This window comes from Lithobates pipiens, unplaced genomic scaffold (assembly GCF_037356315.1).
Source record: "Lithobates pipiens isolate NorthernLeopardFrog02 unplaced genomic scaffold, aLitPip1_a1.2 Scaffold_8, whole genome shotgun sequence".
Taxonomy (NCBI): Eukaryota; Metazoa; Chordata; class Amphibia; order Anura; family Ranidae; genus Lithobates; species Lithobates pipiens.
The window spans coordinates 172,618,290-172,635,452 of record NW_027507903.1 but is presented as its reverse complement, the minus strand read 5'-3'; the positions used below and the strand labels follow the sequence as shown (position 1 = coordinate 172,635,452).

Here is a 17,163-nt window from a genome sequence, read left to right as displayed (position 1 = left end):
GCACTGTTTTGGATTTCTGTCCAGTAGAGGCAGAACTGTCAGCTCACTACAGAAACTAGGAGCTCTTGGATTTCTGGCAGGATCAACAGTATGTTTTTGTACTTGAAGAATTTTTATAGTGACAAAATATGGGAAGATGTGCATTTATTGCAGAGATCTACTGAATATATATTTTTACCCAGAGATATAGTTTAACAGAATCCCATCCATCTTCCCATTTTAACTAACATATCTTATTTATTAAGTTTAATTCCCATTTGTCATATTGGTATAATTTAAAGAGCCTATTCAAGCAAACCATGCAGGGAGCAAAATGTAATTTATCTTTGGCTGTTTGGGCTACTAAAAAATAAATTCTGATCGGTAGCTTTGAGTTCCTGCAATTTGTCTTGTATGTATTTATTTATTGTTTCTTTTTGACTTTCATGTTATAGATAGCAGTTGGGTGTAAGAACTCTGAGAAGAATGTGCAAAACAACGTGCATGTGCAGTACTCCACTGACTTTGGTGTGAGCTGGAGTTATGTGGTTCCACAGTGTCTACCTGCTGATCCTAAATGTTCTGGGGGTGTTTCACAGCCATCTGTATTCTTTGCCACTAAAGGATGGAAGCGAGTAATCTACCCTCTTCCTGACAATCTGATTGGAAAGTAAGTATGTATAAATACATTGCATCTCGTGTATCACAGTGAAATATGAACAGTATGCTTTACACAACAATCAGTAAAACTTCTTTAATTTTTTAATCTATACTGAAACAATTATGATTGAAGTACTAGAAGGTAACAGACAGATTGTGTTTGACGCATTAGAATTACTGAGATCCGATCTTAAATCGGCATCCATGTACCACTTTGTTTACATAGATCAATTGTTTTGCATATTTAAAAATAGCAGAGGGTCCCTGAACTGCTAAAGTGATTGCTCAATCTTAAAATATATATTTCTTGAAAAGACTGCTTGTTTCAGTCACACTGCTGGATAAAAGCATTGTATAATCAAGCCACTGCAAAAATAAGATATCTTAACCATTATTCCAACCATTTTTCCATTGCAAGGGGAACCCAGAATACTGTCCTCTATCCCCCATCCTATTTAGTTTGGCCTTGGAACTATTGGCCCTTCTCATCAGAGCTGACCCTGCCATCCATCAGCCTCGCCTTCTTCACTAATGATTTACTTTTGACTATAACTTAACCAGTGGTTACCCTTCCAAACCTATTCTCTGTTAGCAAATTTTCTAAAATAACTGACTGTTAATATAAAAAACAAATTGTCTGTTCTCAATATATATACCTGATAGGGTAGTCACTATGCTCAAAACAGAACTTTAACTTTAAATGGCCAACCTTCAGTATCGAATGCCTGGGGATAAATCTGACCCAGTGTTCAAACTGTATACTCAGCAAATTACATTCCAACTTTCTGAAACCTTCAAAACCTAATATCTGTTTGGTCAAAATATACACCGTCCTTGCTTTTTTTCTGAAACCTTCAAAACCTAATATCTAAAAAAAGCTTTTTTTATGAAACCTTCAAAACCTAATATCTGTTTGGTCAAAATATACACTGTCCTTGATAAGGAAAAGTAATGCTATCAAAATGACTATTCTTCCAAAACTCCTCTATCCTATTCTCATCCTAACCTTAAACTCAAATCATACCATACCATCCATACCATATGACATTTATATGGTCCTATAAGAAACCCAGCATCACTAAACACACAATGCACATACATAAACACCAGAGAGGACTAGGTGTTCCCAATTTCCTTAAATAATTCAAGTTAACTCAAATGACTATTTATGTTAGCCTAAGAACCCCATTTGTGGGTAACCCAGAACCATATTTTTACATGTGAAACTCCCAGCACTGGCTCCCATCAAAATTGAAATCTCAGTGTATGAGCCCCTCATTTTTTTACATCACTGAAACCTGACATTTTAACAGAGGTGTGTAGACTTTTTATATGCACTATATATGCCTTGAAACCCACAAGAAATTTCTCAGAGTGTGGTCTCCATGGAACCAGTAGGCCCATACTTTATGATCAACTGACAGCTATACTTCTTTATACACCCTGTTCCAAATTATTATGCCAATGATATTTTTTTCATTTACCTAAATAATTGATGTAAACAAAATTCAGCATAATTCTCATGTTATCAACTATTAAGAATACAATTAAAATTTTACTGAACAAACTTCCTAATGATAACAGTTTTTTTTTTTCAAAATAAAAAAAACTTACAATGCACTGTTCCAAGTTTTTATGCACAGTAAGTTTCAAAACACTTTATAGGTTGTAAAGAACTGAAAATTGTCATTTGTTGTGTTTGCAGCATATTTACTGAAATCAAAAGCTATTTCAATCAAACTTTGAACAACATTTTAACTTTTTAAACATTTTAACAAGTCACGTTACATTTTAACATAGGACCCCTTATTTGATAGCAGCTTCACAAATCTTGCATCCATTGAGTTTTTGGACAATTTCTGCATGAATTTGTTTGCGAGATGTCAGAATAGCCTCCCAGAACTGCTGTTTGGATGTAAACTGCCTCCCACCTTCATAGATCTTTTGCTTGAGGATGCTTCAAAGTTTCTCAATAGGATTGAGGTCAGAGGAGGATGGAGGTCACACCATGACTTTCTCTCCTTTTATCCCCATAGCAGCCATTGATGCAGAGGTATTCTTTGCAGCATGAGATGGCGCATTGTCATGCATGAAGATGATTTTATTACGGAAAGCATAGTTCTTCCTTCTGTATCAGGGAAGGAAGTGGTTAGTCAGGAACTCCACATACTTTGCAGAGGTCATCTTTACACCTTCTGGAACCCTAAAGGGTCCGACCAGCTCTCTTCCCATGATTCTGGCCCAAAACATGCCTCCACCACCACCTTGCTGATGTTGCAGCCTTGTTGGAACAGGGTGGCCATCCACCAACCATCCACTACTCCATCCATCTGAACCATCCAGGGTTGCACGGCACTCATCAGTGAACAGGACTGTTTGAAAATTAGTGTTTGTGTATTTTTCTACCCAACGCAGCCGTTTCTGGTTGTGAGCATTGGTTAGTGGTGGCCGAATGGAAGGTTTTTACACAGTTGAAAGACTCAGGATGACTCTGCACCTTGATGTCCGTGGGACTCCAGAGGCACCAACAGCTTTAAATATCTGTTTGCTGCTATGTAATGGTGTTTTAGCAGCTGTTCTCTTGATCCGATGCATGGATCTGCCTTTATCTGCACAAAACCTGTCTGTGCTCTGAATCAGCCACAAATCTCTTAATAGTGCAATGATCACGCTTACATTTTCAGGAAATATCTAATGTTTTCATACCTTGTCCAAGGCATTGAACTATTTCACTCTTTTTGGCAGCAGACAGATCTTTTTTCTTCCCCATGTTGCTTGAAAATAGTGCTCTGCTTAATAATGTGGAACACCCTCCTTAAGTAGCTTTTCCTTTAATTGGGCTCTATTTGGCAATCTAATTATCACAGGTGTCCAGGATTGTTTTCAGTAATCAAAAGCCCCCCGAGACACATTGCCATCCATGAGTTAAACTGAAAAACAAAATATTTAATCTTTGTGACACTGAAATGTAATTTGCATAACAATTTGGAACAGGGTGTAAACATGGGAATTGGGAGAAACATATCAGAAATTCCAGAGCTGTTTTTTCCCCATTTTTGCTTGTCCTTGGATAGTCAATTCTTCCTCGCTTGCCTTTCCTTTCCCCTTTCCTTCCCTCTTCTTCTATTTCATTCTCTACTTTTACTTTAGTTACAGTGATTGTATTGCAGATCATGCACCCTCCCTAAACCAGTTATCTTGTTCCTGAAAATGACTACAGATAAAGATGTGCAGAGTATTCTACAAATATTCTTATCTAATTGTAAACTTACCAATGGTAGAAAACATCAATATGTGACTCTCTGTAATTTGTAAACTGTAAAAGCCTTCTAATAAAAAAATATTCAAAGTGAAATAACTGCTTGTTCAGTTCAGTATGCATCAGTACTGCTTCTGGATAGAAAAATATATTTTTTGACAAAGAACATAGTAAATAATTGACAAGTAACTCATTTTTAGTTGGAAATAATAATGGTGTTACACAATTCTCCAAAGCAAAGATATGAAAATGTTGTTTGATTCCTAGTACCCATTGATTTTACATTAACAACCAGGTTTATAGCCTTGATTCAAAGCTTCATCATTTCCAGCCATAAGTATTTTATTTTCAGAGATTTGTGATTTGCGAGGTGTAACTATTTGTTTTCTATAGCCCTGTCAGGTTTCGATTTTACCAAAAATTTTCAGATATTCAATGGGGAATTGACAATTTCTACATTGGACCTGGCTGCCTGAACAACTGTAATGGCCATGGCGATTGCCTGAAAGAGCAGTGTATATGTGATCCCGGATACACTGGACCAAACTGTTACCTGTCACATCAATTAAAGGTTTGTACTAACACACACTACCTTATGTTTTTTTGCCTTACTATGCTTTGGCATGCAGTATTAACCTAATATTAATGCACGCCTCTGTAGCATAGAGGATCTATTCACATGTACTGTATGTGTTGCAGTAATGCACAATAAAATGTGTATTGCCACAGCGCGTGTACCATGGTAGGATGCCTGTCATGTTAATTTGAAAACAAAAACATAAACAGGCAAAGCACCCACATTGCAGCATATCACAACAATGTATTATATTGGGCTGCCTTAGAAAAATGGTGCATGCCTGCTTTTGGCTTATGTATTGTGCATTGGTAGGCCATTGAAAATGGATGGGCTGTCCTAATGGAAAGCATGTTAACAAGCTACATAATTTTTTTTTTTATTATTATACAGGCTTAATATAGTGCCAACAGTGTGCACAGTGCTTTACAATGTTGGGGCAGACAGTACAGTTGCAATACAATTCAATACAGTAGGAATCAGAGGACCCTGCTCGTTAGAGCTTACAGTCTAGGAGGGAGGGGCAAGTGATACAAAAGGTAATAACTGTGGGGGATGAGCTGATGAAAAAAATAAAAAAACAGTTGTTAGGTGAGGGCAGAAAAGGCTTCTCTGAAGAGAAAAGTTTTCAGGGATTGCCTAAAAGTAGATAGAGTTGAAGATAGTCAGACAGATTGGGGTAGGGAATGCCAAAGGATGGGAGAGGCTTGTGAGAGGTCCTGGAGGTGAGTATGGGAGGAGGTGACGAGGGAGCTAGTGAGTAGCATGTTTTGGGAGGAACAGAGAGGACGATTTGTTTGGTATTTTGAAGCTACATCAATTTATATTTATTAACACACTGCAAAGCAGTGCTTAAGGGTGAATAGGCCCTCATCATTTTCGTATATTTATGTCCACAAGCTGAAGGTCCCTGTTAAGTGATAAATGCAGTCTTACTACAAAAATGGCCCTTTTCTCAAGATACCTCACTCCAAGGAGTAAAGAGACATTTGTCAAATAAGAATTAGTGGCCCTCTTATTAGACCAAAGTAATGGAGCCTGAAAAGCAGGTGTGTGCTCATCACACTGTGCCTAATTTTTCTGACATCCTTGATTATGGTGAAATCGTATTATTTAGTACTAATAATATTAATGCAGCACATTAATAATACTTTGTCAATCCAGCCACTGGTATCCTAAATTGCCTAATGTACATAAAAAAAAAAAAAATATATATATATATATATATATATATATATATATATATATATATATATATATAGAGCCACCCATGTGTGTGTGCTCCTGGTCAGAAGCTATGTACATCAACACAAACACTAATGCCGCATACACACGATCGGACTCTGGTCCGCCGGACAATTCGATTGTGTGTGGGCTCCGTCTGACTTTTTCTTCCCAAAAGGCTGACAGACCTAGAAATAGAACATGTTTGAAATCTTGGTCCGCCGAACCAAGTTCCTATTGGGAAGCCCATTTGTATGCTGGTCCGAGGGACCAAATATGGCGCAAGGGCAGCTACAGCACCTACCCGCGAGAATGTTTCCAGCGCGATCCTATCGTTCTGGTTCTCGGCTGCAGGATACTGTACATCTCGTGCTCGCTGCAATAGGAAAAACACATTTTCGTATTAGAGCGAGCGAGAGAGATAAGTGGCAATGTCCCTTGGGTCTGGTATGGATTTTAAGGGGAACCCCAATGCTGATAAGACAGTGTGGGGGTCCCCCCAAGTCCATACCAGACCCTTATCTGAGCACGCAGCCCGGCCGGTCAGGAAAGGGGGTGGGGACAAGCGAGCGCCCCCTCCTGAACCGTACCAGGCCGCATGCCCTCAACATGGGGGACGGGTTCACCGGATCATGTCACCGGGTGACCCCGCCCATTATGACATTACAGTCCCGTGGCATGCTGGGACTGTGAGGTCACAAGGGGCGGGGTCACCGGATGACATCACCCCTTATGCCTATATAAGTCGTCGCACATCGTGTCCACGGCATTACAGCGGGATAGAGCATCATGTCAACATCGGAAGAACAGAAGAAGGAAGAAGAAGAAGACGTTGATGGCGGTGATGATGACGAAGGAGAAAGCAGGGCCACCACTAGCAAAAGAGCGGCAAAAGAAAAGAAGATAGCAGAGGAGCCCGGCAGAAGAACCAGAGAGTGGGAGAAGAGGCGGAAAGCGTGGAGAAGTCAGAAGGGACCCCTGAAGTCGGAAGAAGACTGCCTAATAAGCTACTTTAAAAACCTGTGTAGTGTGTTTTTTAATTGACACTTTTCCCCCCAGGCGAATGGGTAGGGGTACGATGTACCCCATACTTATTTACATAGGGTGGTGGGTCGAGATCTGGGGGCCCCGCTCCCGGATTCTGATAAGCCCGTCGCCCACAGACTCCGACAACCAACTGCCAGGGTTGTTGGGAAGAGGCCTTTGTCCTCATCAACATGGGGACAAGGTGCTTTGGTGCCCCTTCCCCAAAGCACCCACCCCCCATGTTGAGGGCATGTGGCCTGGTATGGTTCAGGAGGGGGGCGCTCACTCGTCCCCTCCCCCTTTCCTGACTGGCAAGGCTGGGTGTTCGGATAAAGGTCTGGTGTGGACTCTGGGGGGACCCCCACGCCATTTTTTCAGCGTAGGGGGTTCCCCTTAAAATCCATACCAGGCGACGGGGCTCGCAAGGTACACAATCTCGCCGAAGAAAGCTGCAAGATTGACTTCCTTCTCTAGTCCTGTCGTACCTGGAGTCACGTTCAAAATGAACGGACTTTAGTCCGTGTGTGGGCAAGTCCGTTCATTTTGAAAGTCTTTCGGGAAGTCCGTTAGACCTAGCCTGCGGGAATTCATGTGTGCGCAAGTGCACTCGTTCGAAAGTCCATTTAACCTCCGCCAAAAGTCCATCCGGAAGACCATCGGACATAGTCCGTCGGACTTAGTCCATCGAAAAGTCCAGTCGTGTGTACGCAGCATTAGTCCTGAAGCCTGAAGTTGCAAATAACTCCCCTGTCCCACCTCCTCAAAGCCAATGTGAAACATGAAGTTTGGGTAAGCTGCACTTAGGGATCAGGACCCGTGATTGTGAAGTTTCTAAGGCCTTGTTCTCAGTGCCATAGAGGGCCATACACTGTCAAGAAGGAGCTTATTCCTGTGACTTCTGGGTACAAAAATACACTCCTTTGTGCTTGTGAAAGATTTCCAGCGGCTGTGTAAATGTGGTCCAACATGTAAGCACATATAGGAACATGGACTAGGGATTTTTTGTTTGGCAGATGGGAATATATATTAGTTTAGAAAACACTGAGGTTTGAATGCTAATTTAACATGTAAAATGAGCTCTGGTAAGAATCTGGTCACTGTGTATTGCCTGTTGCCCAAGGTCTGGACCTGTATAGCATTCCTGTACTGAATATTGTATATAGAGAACATAAAAAATAGAAATTAATATATTCCTGTGCATATTATTGTACCTTTTAATGAACATGTGACATGTGAGTGAATACAGAATTACTGTAATAAACAAATAAAATGAATACACTGTTTTGTAGACCTTCCTGAAAGAGCGTTTTGATAATGATGAACTAAAACCTGATACGTGGTTGTCCATGGAAGGAGGGAAGACATGTATAGACTGTGGCATCCTAGCTGAGGATACTGCCCTTTACTTTGGCTCAGGCGCAGTACGTCAAACAATCACCCAGGACCTAGATCTGAGAGGAGCAAAGTAGGTTATACTGCATTATCTCACTACCTTGTGATTCTGTACATGGCAGCATTACAGAAAATCACAAATATGTCTATGGTCTGTTCAATGTGTGCATTGTTTTTTTGTTTGTTTGTTTTTTATTTTTATTAAATAGCCTTATTAAAAACGTTATTGAAAAAAATAGTATTTTAACTGTACACTTAATTTTTGTTAGGTTTGTGCAATACTGGGCAAGAATTGGAAGTGAAAACATTACATCTTGTCATAGGCCCACATGCAGGAAAGAAGGCGTTCTTCTAGATTATTCTATTGATGGAGGTATGTTGGTGGAAGTGTATAACAATTTTTATAATAACTTTATAATCATTTTATATAATTACATATTTAAAAAATGATATAACAAATAAACATTAGTATTATTATACAGGATTTGTAAGGGTTCTACAAAATAAAGGAAGACAGTACAGTGGCAATGCAATTTAAGACAAGAGGATTGGGAGGGCCCTGCTCAGGAGCGCCTACAACCTAAAAGAGAAAGCTAAGTGCAGCAAAAGGTAGTAACTTTGTGGGTATCAGTTGTTCAACAAAGAAAAAATCAGTTGTTAGCTAGGGGAAGAAAAGGCTTACTTGAATAGATGAGTTTTTAAGGATCAAGCGTAAAGAGTAGGAGATAGCTGTACAGGTTGGGAAAGGTAGCTCCAATGGATTGGCGAGACTCTGGATGAAGTCCTTCATGTAACACCAGACAGCAGGAGGTCTTACAAGGAGTGAAAATAACATGTTGATTGATGTTTTGAGATAAGGTTGTTGATATACAGTATCTCACAAAAGTTTGTACACCCCTCACATTTTTGTAAATATTTTATTATATGTTTTCATGTGACAACACTGAAGAAATGACACTTTGCTACAATGTAAAGTAGTGAGTGTACAGCTTGTATAACAGTGTCAATTTGCTGCCCCCTCAAAATAACTCAACACACTGCTGTTAATGTCTACAAAAGTGAGTACACCCCTAAGTGAAAATGTTCAAATTGGGCCCAAAGTGTCAATATTTTGTGTGGCTACCATTATTTTCCAGTACTGCCTTAACCCTCTTGGGCGTGGAGTCTTGCCTACAGTCAAGCGTGGTGGTGGTCTGGGGCTGCATAAATGCTGCCAGTACTGGGGATCTACATTTCATTGAGGGAACCATGAATGACAACATGTAGTGTGGCATACTGAAGCAGAGCATGACCCCCTTCCTTCAGGGACTGGGCCGCAGGGCAGTACTTCAACATAACGACCCCAAACACACCTCCAAAATGACCACTGCTTGCTAACGAAGCTGAGGGTAAAGGTGATGGACTGGCCAAGCATGTCTCCAGACCTAAACCCTATTAAGTGGAAGAGTGGAAGAGGACTCCAGTGGCAACCTGTGAAGCTCTGTTGACCTCCATGCCCATGAGGGTTAAGGCAGTGCTGGAAAATAATGGTAGCCACACAAAGTATTGACACTTTGGGCCCAATTTGAACATTTTCACTTAGGGGTGTACTCACTTTTGTAGACATTAATGGCTGTGTGTTGAGTTATTTTGAGGGGACAGCAGATTTGCACTGTTATACAAGCTTTACACTCACTACTTTACATTGTAGCAAAGTGTAATTTCTTCAGTGTTGTCTCATGAAAAGATATAATAAAATATTTATAAAAATGTGAGGGGTGTACTCACTTTTGTGAGATACTGTATCTGGGGGCAAAGTTTTTGTAAGTTGTTTATTTTAAATTCTATTAGACTGGTGATCAGAAGCCAGTGGATTGATTGATAGAGAGGAGTGGCAGACACTGAGCAGGTGGTAAGGTGGATGAGCCTGCCAGAAGCATTCGTGATAGAATGGAAGAGGTGATAGACTTTGTAGAGGTAAGCCAATAAGCAGGTAGTAGATGTAGTAAAGACGTGAGTGATTTAGTAGCTTGGTGGTTCCAATTAAGAAGGGACACATTTTTAAAATGTTGGGGTGAAGGTGCAGAAGAGAGAGGTCAGAATCCAGGAATACACCTAGCATCTATAAAGGGAGGGAAGGATAGTTGTTGATTGAAGAGTCTGCATAAACAGCATAAAAAGCATAAATCCTACATAGCACTACAATGACATTGGCCACATACTGGATTAGTTAGGATTGAAAGCCTTGAAAAGCATGCTGATGTATGCACACTGGTAATTATGACAGTTATCCAGAGGCATGTCTTGATCATAACATACAATACACATGAATTAGTAGGCACAATGAAAATGTAAACACTTGCTTAACCTCCCTGGCGGTATAATTTTTGATGCTGAAAGCGGTACAATTATTTTGCATGGAAATTTAGCGTTTTATATTGTATAGGGTGTTTCATTTTTCCAAAGATGTGATTTTCATATGACTTTGCTTATGCCTCGAGTTTCAGTGTTTAAAATATATATATGCCAAATTTCAAGAAGATTGGATAATATTTAGGGGTTGCGCACATTGATTACTTTTATCAAAGCAAAGCCTGGGGGCTTCACTTGATAAGAAGTCATGTACAACAATGCTGGATGAAGAAAGTCCCGTTCAAGGCTTTCTAGAAAAACAAGTGAAAATGGTTAACTACATCAAAAATGTCCTAAAAGACAGAAGCCATCCAAGATAAGACTACAAAGAGTTTTTACAACTCTCAGGCCGCGTACACACGGGCGGACTGTTCGCCCAACTTTGTTCGTCAAACAATCCGACAAACAGTCCGCTTAAAACTTGCATGAACGGACTTGACCACACACGATGAACGAACAGTCCGCTGAAAGCGTGCGCGATGACGTGAACGGCACGTACGACGGGACGAAAAATACGACGTCCAATACACTGCAATGCAACCTTCGCCGTGTAAATCCTTTCTGAGCATGCGCGAAACTTAGTTTGACGAACAAGCCTACACACGAGCGGACTGTCCGCTGAAACCAAGTTTCAGCGGACTGTCTTACGGAAATTCCGAAAAACTTTGTTCGTCAGACTGTCCGCTGAAACTGTCCGCTGAAGCCCACACACGAGCGGACTGTCTGCTGAAACACTGTTCAGCGGACAAAGTTGGGCGAACAGTCCGCCCGTGTGTACGCGGCCTCACTCCTATACTTTTCTGGATCCAAGGAGCACTGCATCAATCAAGGTGGATGGAAAAGGCAATATATGCACTTAAAATTGTCCTCTTCACTAAACAGTTGAATATTCCTCAACGACAATTGGAAGGCATGAAACGGGTTGCACATTTTGTCAGCCTCATATATGTTTGCTTTTGGCATTAGGCAATTGTAAGTCGATGGGCTCCAAAGAATGATTTGAATATGCTACAGCTTTTGAGCACTTACATCAAAAAATGTGCTCTCACAGTTGCTAAGAGACACCTTTAGAAACCAAACCTGCAAAGAAAAAGGAAGTGAAACGATTAGAGGGTAAAAACATGGTTTTTGAAGGAAAAGACATGAGCCATTTCATTACTAATAAAACAAAGACGTTCTTTGAATTGTTTGGGATCCACGACGTGACAAAATACAACGGATTGCATTATTCAAAGTTGATTAACCACTTGCCGACCGGCTCCTGTACATATACATTGGCAGTTTGAATATGGATATCTCGGTAATGGCAGCATCTGCTGCCACAACCCAGATATCCATCTTTTCAGGAGCCGGTCCTCTTTACGATAATGGTGATCTCTGTGGCAGATTCGCCACGAGATCACTGTTATCAGCGATGGGAGAGGTGCCACCCCCCTCCCGCCGCTCTCCCGCGCCCTCTGCCGCTTACTGGAGCTGTCAGTAGCGCCGGTGGCGATCGGGTTCTTTCACGTCCTTTGTAAGGCTAAGATGGCCCCCACCCCGTCTCCATACCATAGCAGGGCAGAAGCAATGTCACGCCTGTCCATAGCTCTTAAAGGCACATTTTTTCAATGTAATTTTTTCAAATGACAATCTTTTTATTTTTTTATTAAATTTTAGTCTAAATATAATATCTAAGGACTTTTTGACCCCAGATATCATATTTAAGAGGACCTGTCATATTTACATTCCTTGTAATAGGAATAAAAGTGACCCAATTTTTTTTTTAAACAGTAAAAAATAAATAAAATCAAGTAAAATAAATAAGGAAAAATATTTTTTTTAAAGCGCCCTGTCCCGACGAGCTCGCGTGCAGAAGCAAATGCATATTTGAGCAGCGCCCCCTATTGAAAACGGTGGTCAAACCACACATGTGGGTTATCGCCGCAATTACCTCCTCTGTAACGCAAAACATGCAACCTGTAGAATTTTTTAAACGTCGCCTATGGAGATTTTTGAGGGTAAAAGTTTGACGCCACTCCACGAGCGGTCGCAATTTTGAAGCGTCACATGTTGGGTATCAATTTACTTGGCGTAACATTATCTTACACAATATAAAAAAATTGGACTAACTTTACAGTTGTCTTATTTTTTATTAAAAAAAGTGTTTTTTTTTTCAAAAAAAGTGCGCTTGTAAGACCGCTGCGCAAATATGGTGTGAAAAAAAGTATTGCAATGACCGCCATTTTATTCTCTAGGGTGTTAGAAAAAGAAACAATATATAAAGTTTGTGGGTTCTAAGTAATTTTCTAGCAAAAAAAACGGTTTTAAACATAGGTGTTTTAAACATGTAAACACCTAAATTCCAAAAAGAGGCTAGTCCTTAAGTGGTTAATATAACATATGTTTTGTCTATCATATTACCTATTAATCTTAGTGTATAGTTTTAATAGTATTTTAAGTTTGTGATTTCTAGTTTTCCCAATAAAAGTAATTAACATTGAAAAATCTTATTTTTTGCTAACTTCTACAAAACAGATCAAAGTGTGCAACCTCTAAATATTATCCAGTCTTCTTGAAATTTAGCATATGTATCTTTTACATCACTCAGACTCGATGCATAAGCAAAGTCTGCAAAAATTTTACAGTTTATTTTTTTCTATTAGAAAATGAAACACCCTAATATTGTAGGCCTGTAATTCTTAGGAATTACACTTAACACTTACACTTAAATCTGACCAAACAAGAGTCTAGTAGACATCCCGGGTATGATAAAGTTTGAAACACAAAATCATAAATTATAATATATTAAATAACTATAAATAATTATAACAAATAATAATATAATAATAAAAAAAAATATTCAATAATGTAATCAAGTCGAAAACACTGAAATTTTCTCCGTTGCAGAATTGTCGCTGTGATTACTTTCAGTGTTTAATGGCGGATTTCCCCACAAACCACTATCACTCAATTCTGCAAGTGATTCTAATTTATTATCGCTGTTGTCTAGCTGGTCTAAAACCACTTTTGATGTAAAGGGAGGGTTTTGGTTGCTATGGACAATATCCAGTTTCCAGGCAGAAAGAACAGTATTTATAATATAAAACTGCATGCAGGGCACTGGACAAACCACTAGGGACAAAAGGGATGTGAAATAAATTGATACAGTAATGTAATCTGTAATATTACAGTGTACTGTATATGTATTGTGTTTTTTACTTTTTGAATTTGGCACCGTACTTCCTAAGCAATGCTCGCTGGGAACTGAACTCGGCTCTGTGATAGATCTGGCAGAGAACAGCTTGCTCACAGAGTGGGGAGGACATCGCAGGATCCAGGGGACAAGGTAAGTAAGCTGTACATGGATCCTGCAATGCGATCCCGAGTGTGGCTCGGGGTTACTGCTTTTGCAGCTGAAAATCCACCCCAAGCCACACTCCGGAATACCGTCAAGGAGGTTAAAGTGAATGTAAACCCTTACATATACCCAGTGAAGTGAACAGCCTCAGATGAAACAAGTCTCCCCCTCCACATAGGAAGAGGGAGGAAGAAACATGCAGAGCTGTGCTGTGAATAGACCAGCTCTCTCTTAATCTATCTCTATGTACCCACCCCGACACAGACTTCCTGCTGTGGCTATCTCATGACAACTTGTCAAGTTATCATGCTGATAAGAGGAATGGAGCAGCAGAAAGACATGGGACTTAGGGACTTGGAAAGAGATGTGCCCAGATCAAATTCTATGCATGAGGTTTATTTACATCCACTTTAAGTTAACATTAGTATGTTTGACTGACATTTTTTTCAACGTTTTTAACTTGAGCTCTTTTTTTTTTTTTTTTTTTTGGTAATCAGTTTAATTGGTGGATTAAGTTCTGCAATTTCCAAATGCACATAATAAACCAATAGTCAGCACAAACATATTTTAAAAAAATGTTTGGTTTTCCATGTCAATACAAGGTAAAAACAACAACACCCAGTTGGTGGTAAGTTAGAAGAGAAAACATACAGGGGGTGCAAAATCTGGTGCAGCTGTGCATGGTAGCCAGTCATTTTCTAACTTTAGCTTGTTCAATTATGCTTTGACAAAAAAAAAAACTGAAAGTTGCAGTTCAGCTGATTTTAATACTAAGAAAGCCTCACTATTGACCAGTTTTAGCCAAAGCTTCCAGATTTTGGTAAATTTGACTAGGAATGCTATTGCCTTAAAGATGAGTTTAAAAAGATTCATCAACCAGTCTAGTGATGGACAGATTTTTACAGTGGAAGAATATAGATTTACCTGCAAAGAAACATAATCTGAACATGGCTCTTCATCGAGAACTTGGGATAAAAGATTAAAGAGCACCTAAAAAAAGTACCTTTGAAGTCTTAGAGCTGTGAAGTCCAGTTTCTGTTGCAGGATTGTGTGTAGCTTTGTGCAAAAGTCTATACACAATACACATGATCAGAATATCTTTTACATGACATTATGACAGCGTGGACATTGTGCTTGGTCTCAGTTTTCAATATGTTTGTGCTGGGCAGAGGTGTAGTAAATACTGTGTATACATTTGAATGTAACTAGCACTTATGGTATCAGTAAACCAAGTTTAGGTTATCTCTCCTTAACCGTAACCATCCAGTGTTTTTATGTCCATTTGGCTTGGGAACTGGGGAGGGTTGTTGGCCAAACATTTGCAGAGTAAATGTTGGTGAACTACATTACATTGTTGAGAATGCCGGAGAAGGTTTTCTAGGGGGTGGTTTGAAGTGGTACTCTGAGAGAGCAAAATGGTGTCTTTTGAGGAAGGTGTTACAGAAATTTAAGAACATCTTTTTAGAGGTGCAATGGGGTTTATTTACTTAAACTAGGGAATGCAAAATCTGTTGCAGCTCTGCATAGAAACCAACCAGCTTCCAGTTGTTGTTTTTTTTGTCAAAGCTTAATTGAACAAGCTGAAGTTAGAAGCTGATTGGCTACCATGCAGAACTGCATCAGATTTTGCACTCTCCAGTTTCAGTAAATTAGCCCCAATGGTTACAACTGATACCAAACAAAAATAATTTAGGATAAAACGTTGAACAAATCTTAAGCAAGATATACAAGAGTTAAATTACTAAAACTGGAGAGTGCAATATCGGATTCAAATTCTAACTTCAGCTTGTTCAATTAAGCTTTGACAAAAAAAAAAACTGAAAGCCAATTGGTTTCTATGCAGAGCTGCACCAGATTTTGCACTCTCCAGTTTTAGTAAATCAACCCCATAGGGTCAAATTAAAAAGTGTCAGTATACCTCTGCACTACCCAAATGGGAATCAAACCAAAAAATAAACTAATAGTGTACAAACAATAAATAACTAGCTGTTGCATCACCGGATGTGTTCCCACAAATAAAGCAATATAAATATGGTGTTGATTGGTGTTGGCAGACTAACTGTTGGAAATAATATGTCACATAATGTGTCCTATGTGGTATATCAATCAAAATATATAAATGTCAAAACATATATATATATATATATAAATATATTATATATATATATATATAGAATTCCACGACTATTTCATGACTATGAAAATTATAGATTCACACTGAAGGCATCAAAACTATGAATTAACACATGTCCAATTATATACTGAACAAAAAAGTGTGAAACAACTGAAAATTTGTCTTATATTCTAAGTTCTTCAAAGTAGCCACCCTTTGCTTTGATTACTGCTCAGCACACTCTTGGCATTCAACAGAATGCCAAGAGTGTGCGGAGCAGTAATCAAAGCAAAAGGTGACTACTTTGAAGAACCTAGAATATAAGACATATTTTCAGTTGTTTCACACTTTTTTGTTCAGTATATAATTGGACGTGTGTTAATTCATAGTTTTGAAGCCTTCAGTGTGAATATACAATTTTCATAGTCATGAAAATAAAGAAAACTCTTTGAATGAGAAGGTGTGTCCAAACTTTTGGTCTGTACTGTGTATATGTATATATATATATATATATATATATATATATATATATATATATATATATATATATATATAAAATTAAATGATAGTTCATTCTTCCAGCGATGACATAACTAATGTAGTGTTCTCCCACTAAAGTTCTATTTTGTGCTTTCCTTCTTGTGCCACTGTTGTGCTCCCAGAACTCATACCTTAAAAAAGGAATAATAAAGCATTATATTTGTAGTATCAGGGAAAGCGATACATCTCAAAGACAAATCAACCAGCGCTAAACATATAAAATAAAATAGAAATATACATAAAACTCGTACTAAGATACTGCGGCTAGAATACTATAGGTCAAAATACCAAATCCCACAATAGAAATTTAAATACAACAGTACAGCGCAGATAATAAAACACAATCCACAAAATTATAATGTTAATAAATAAATAAACGAAATGCAGGATAGATAAGGTAAGCTTCAAGAGTCCGCAAGTGCAGGGAGTCTTCTTTCAGCAAAGAAAAAAGTGATGATGTGATCCCTTCTACCAATGGATAAGATGGACTCTCACCTTAAGCAATGGACCCCTGACAAGTCAGACAGGTCAAAAAGGCATTTCCGCACCAGGGATTAAGCACAGACATCAGCATTCAAATACAGGTGCTACGGAAGTTAATCCTTCTCATATCCCATATACCAGCATAATTCTGTAATATGTATGTGAAAACATAAAAGGACAAC

At 38.9% G+C, this 17,163-nt stretch overlaps 1 protein-coding gene across 4 annotated transcripts in view; it reads left to right on the top strand.

Moving 5' to 3' along the window:
- RELN (reelin) overlaps positions 1-17,163 on the top strand; it is a 651,259-nt gene that overhangs the window by 588,230 nt on the left and 45,866 nt on the right. For all 4 annotated transcript variants that reach the window (XM_077471873.1, XM_077471875.1, XM_077471874.1 and 1 more), the window contains exons 52-55: positions 435-649; positions 4,292-4,469; positions 8,012-8,187; positions 8,384-8,487. In XM_077471873.1, the coding sequence (XP_077327999.1) occupies positions 435-649; positions 4,292-4,469; positions 8,012-8,187; positions 8,384-8,487 (673 nt within the window). The remainder of the gene's footprint in view (positions 1-434; positions 650-4,291; positions 4,470-8,011; positions 8,188-8,383; positions 8,488-17,163) is intronic.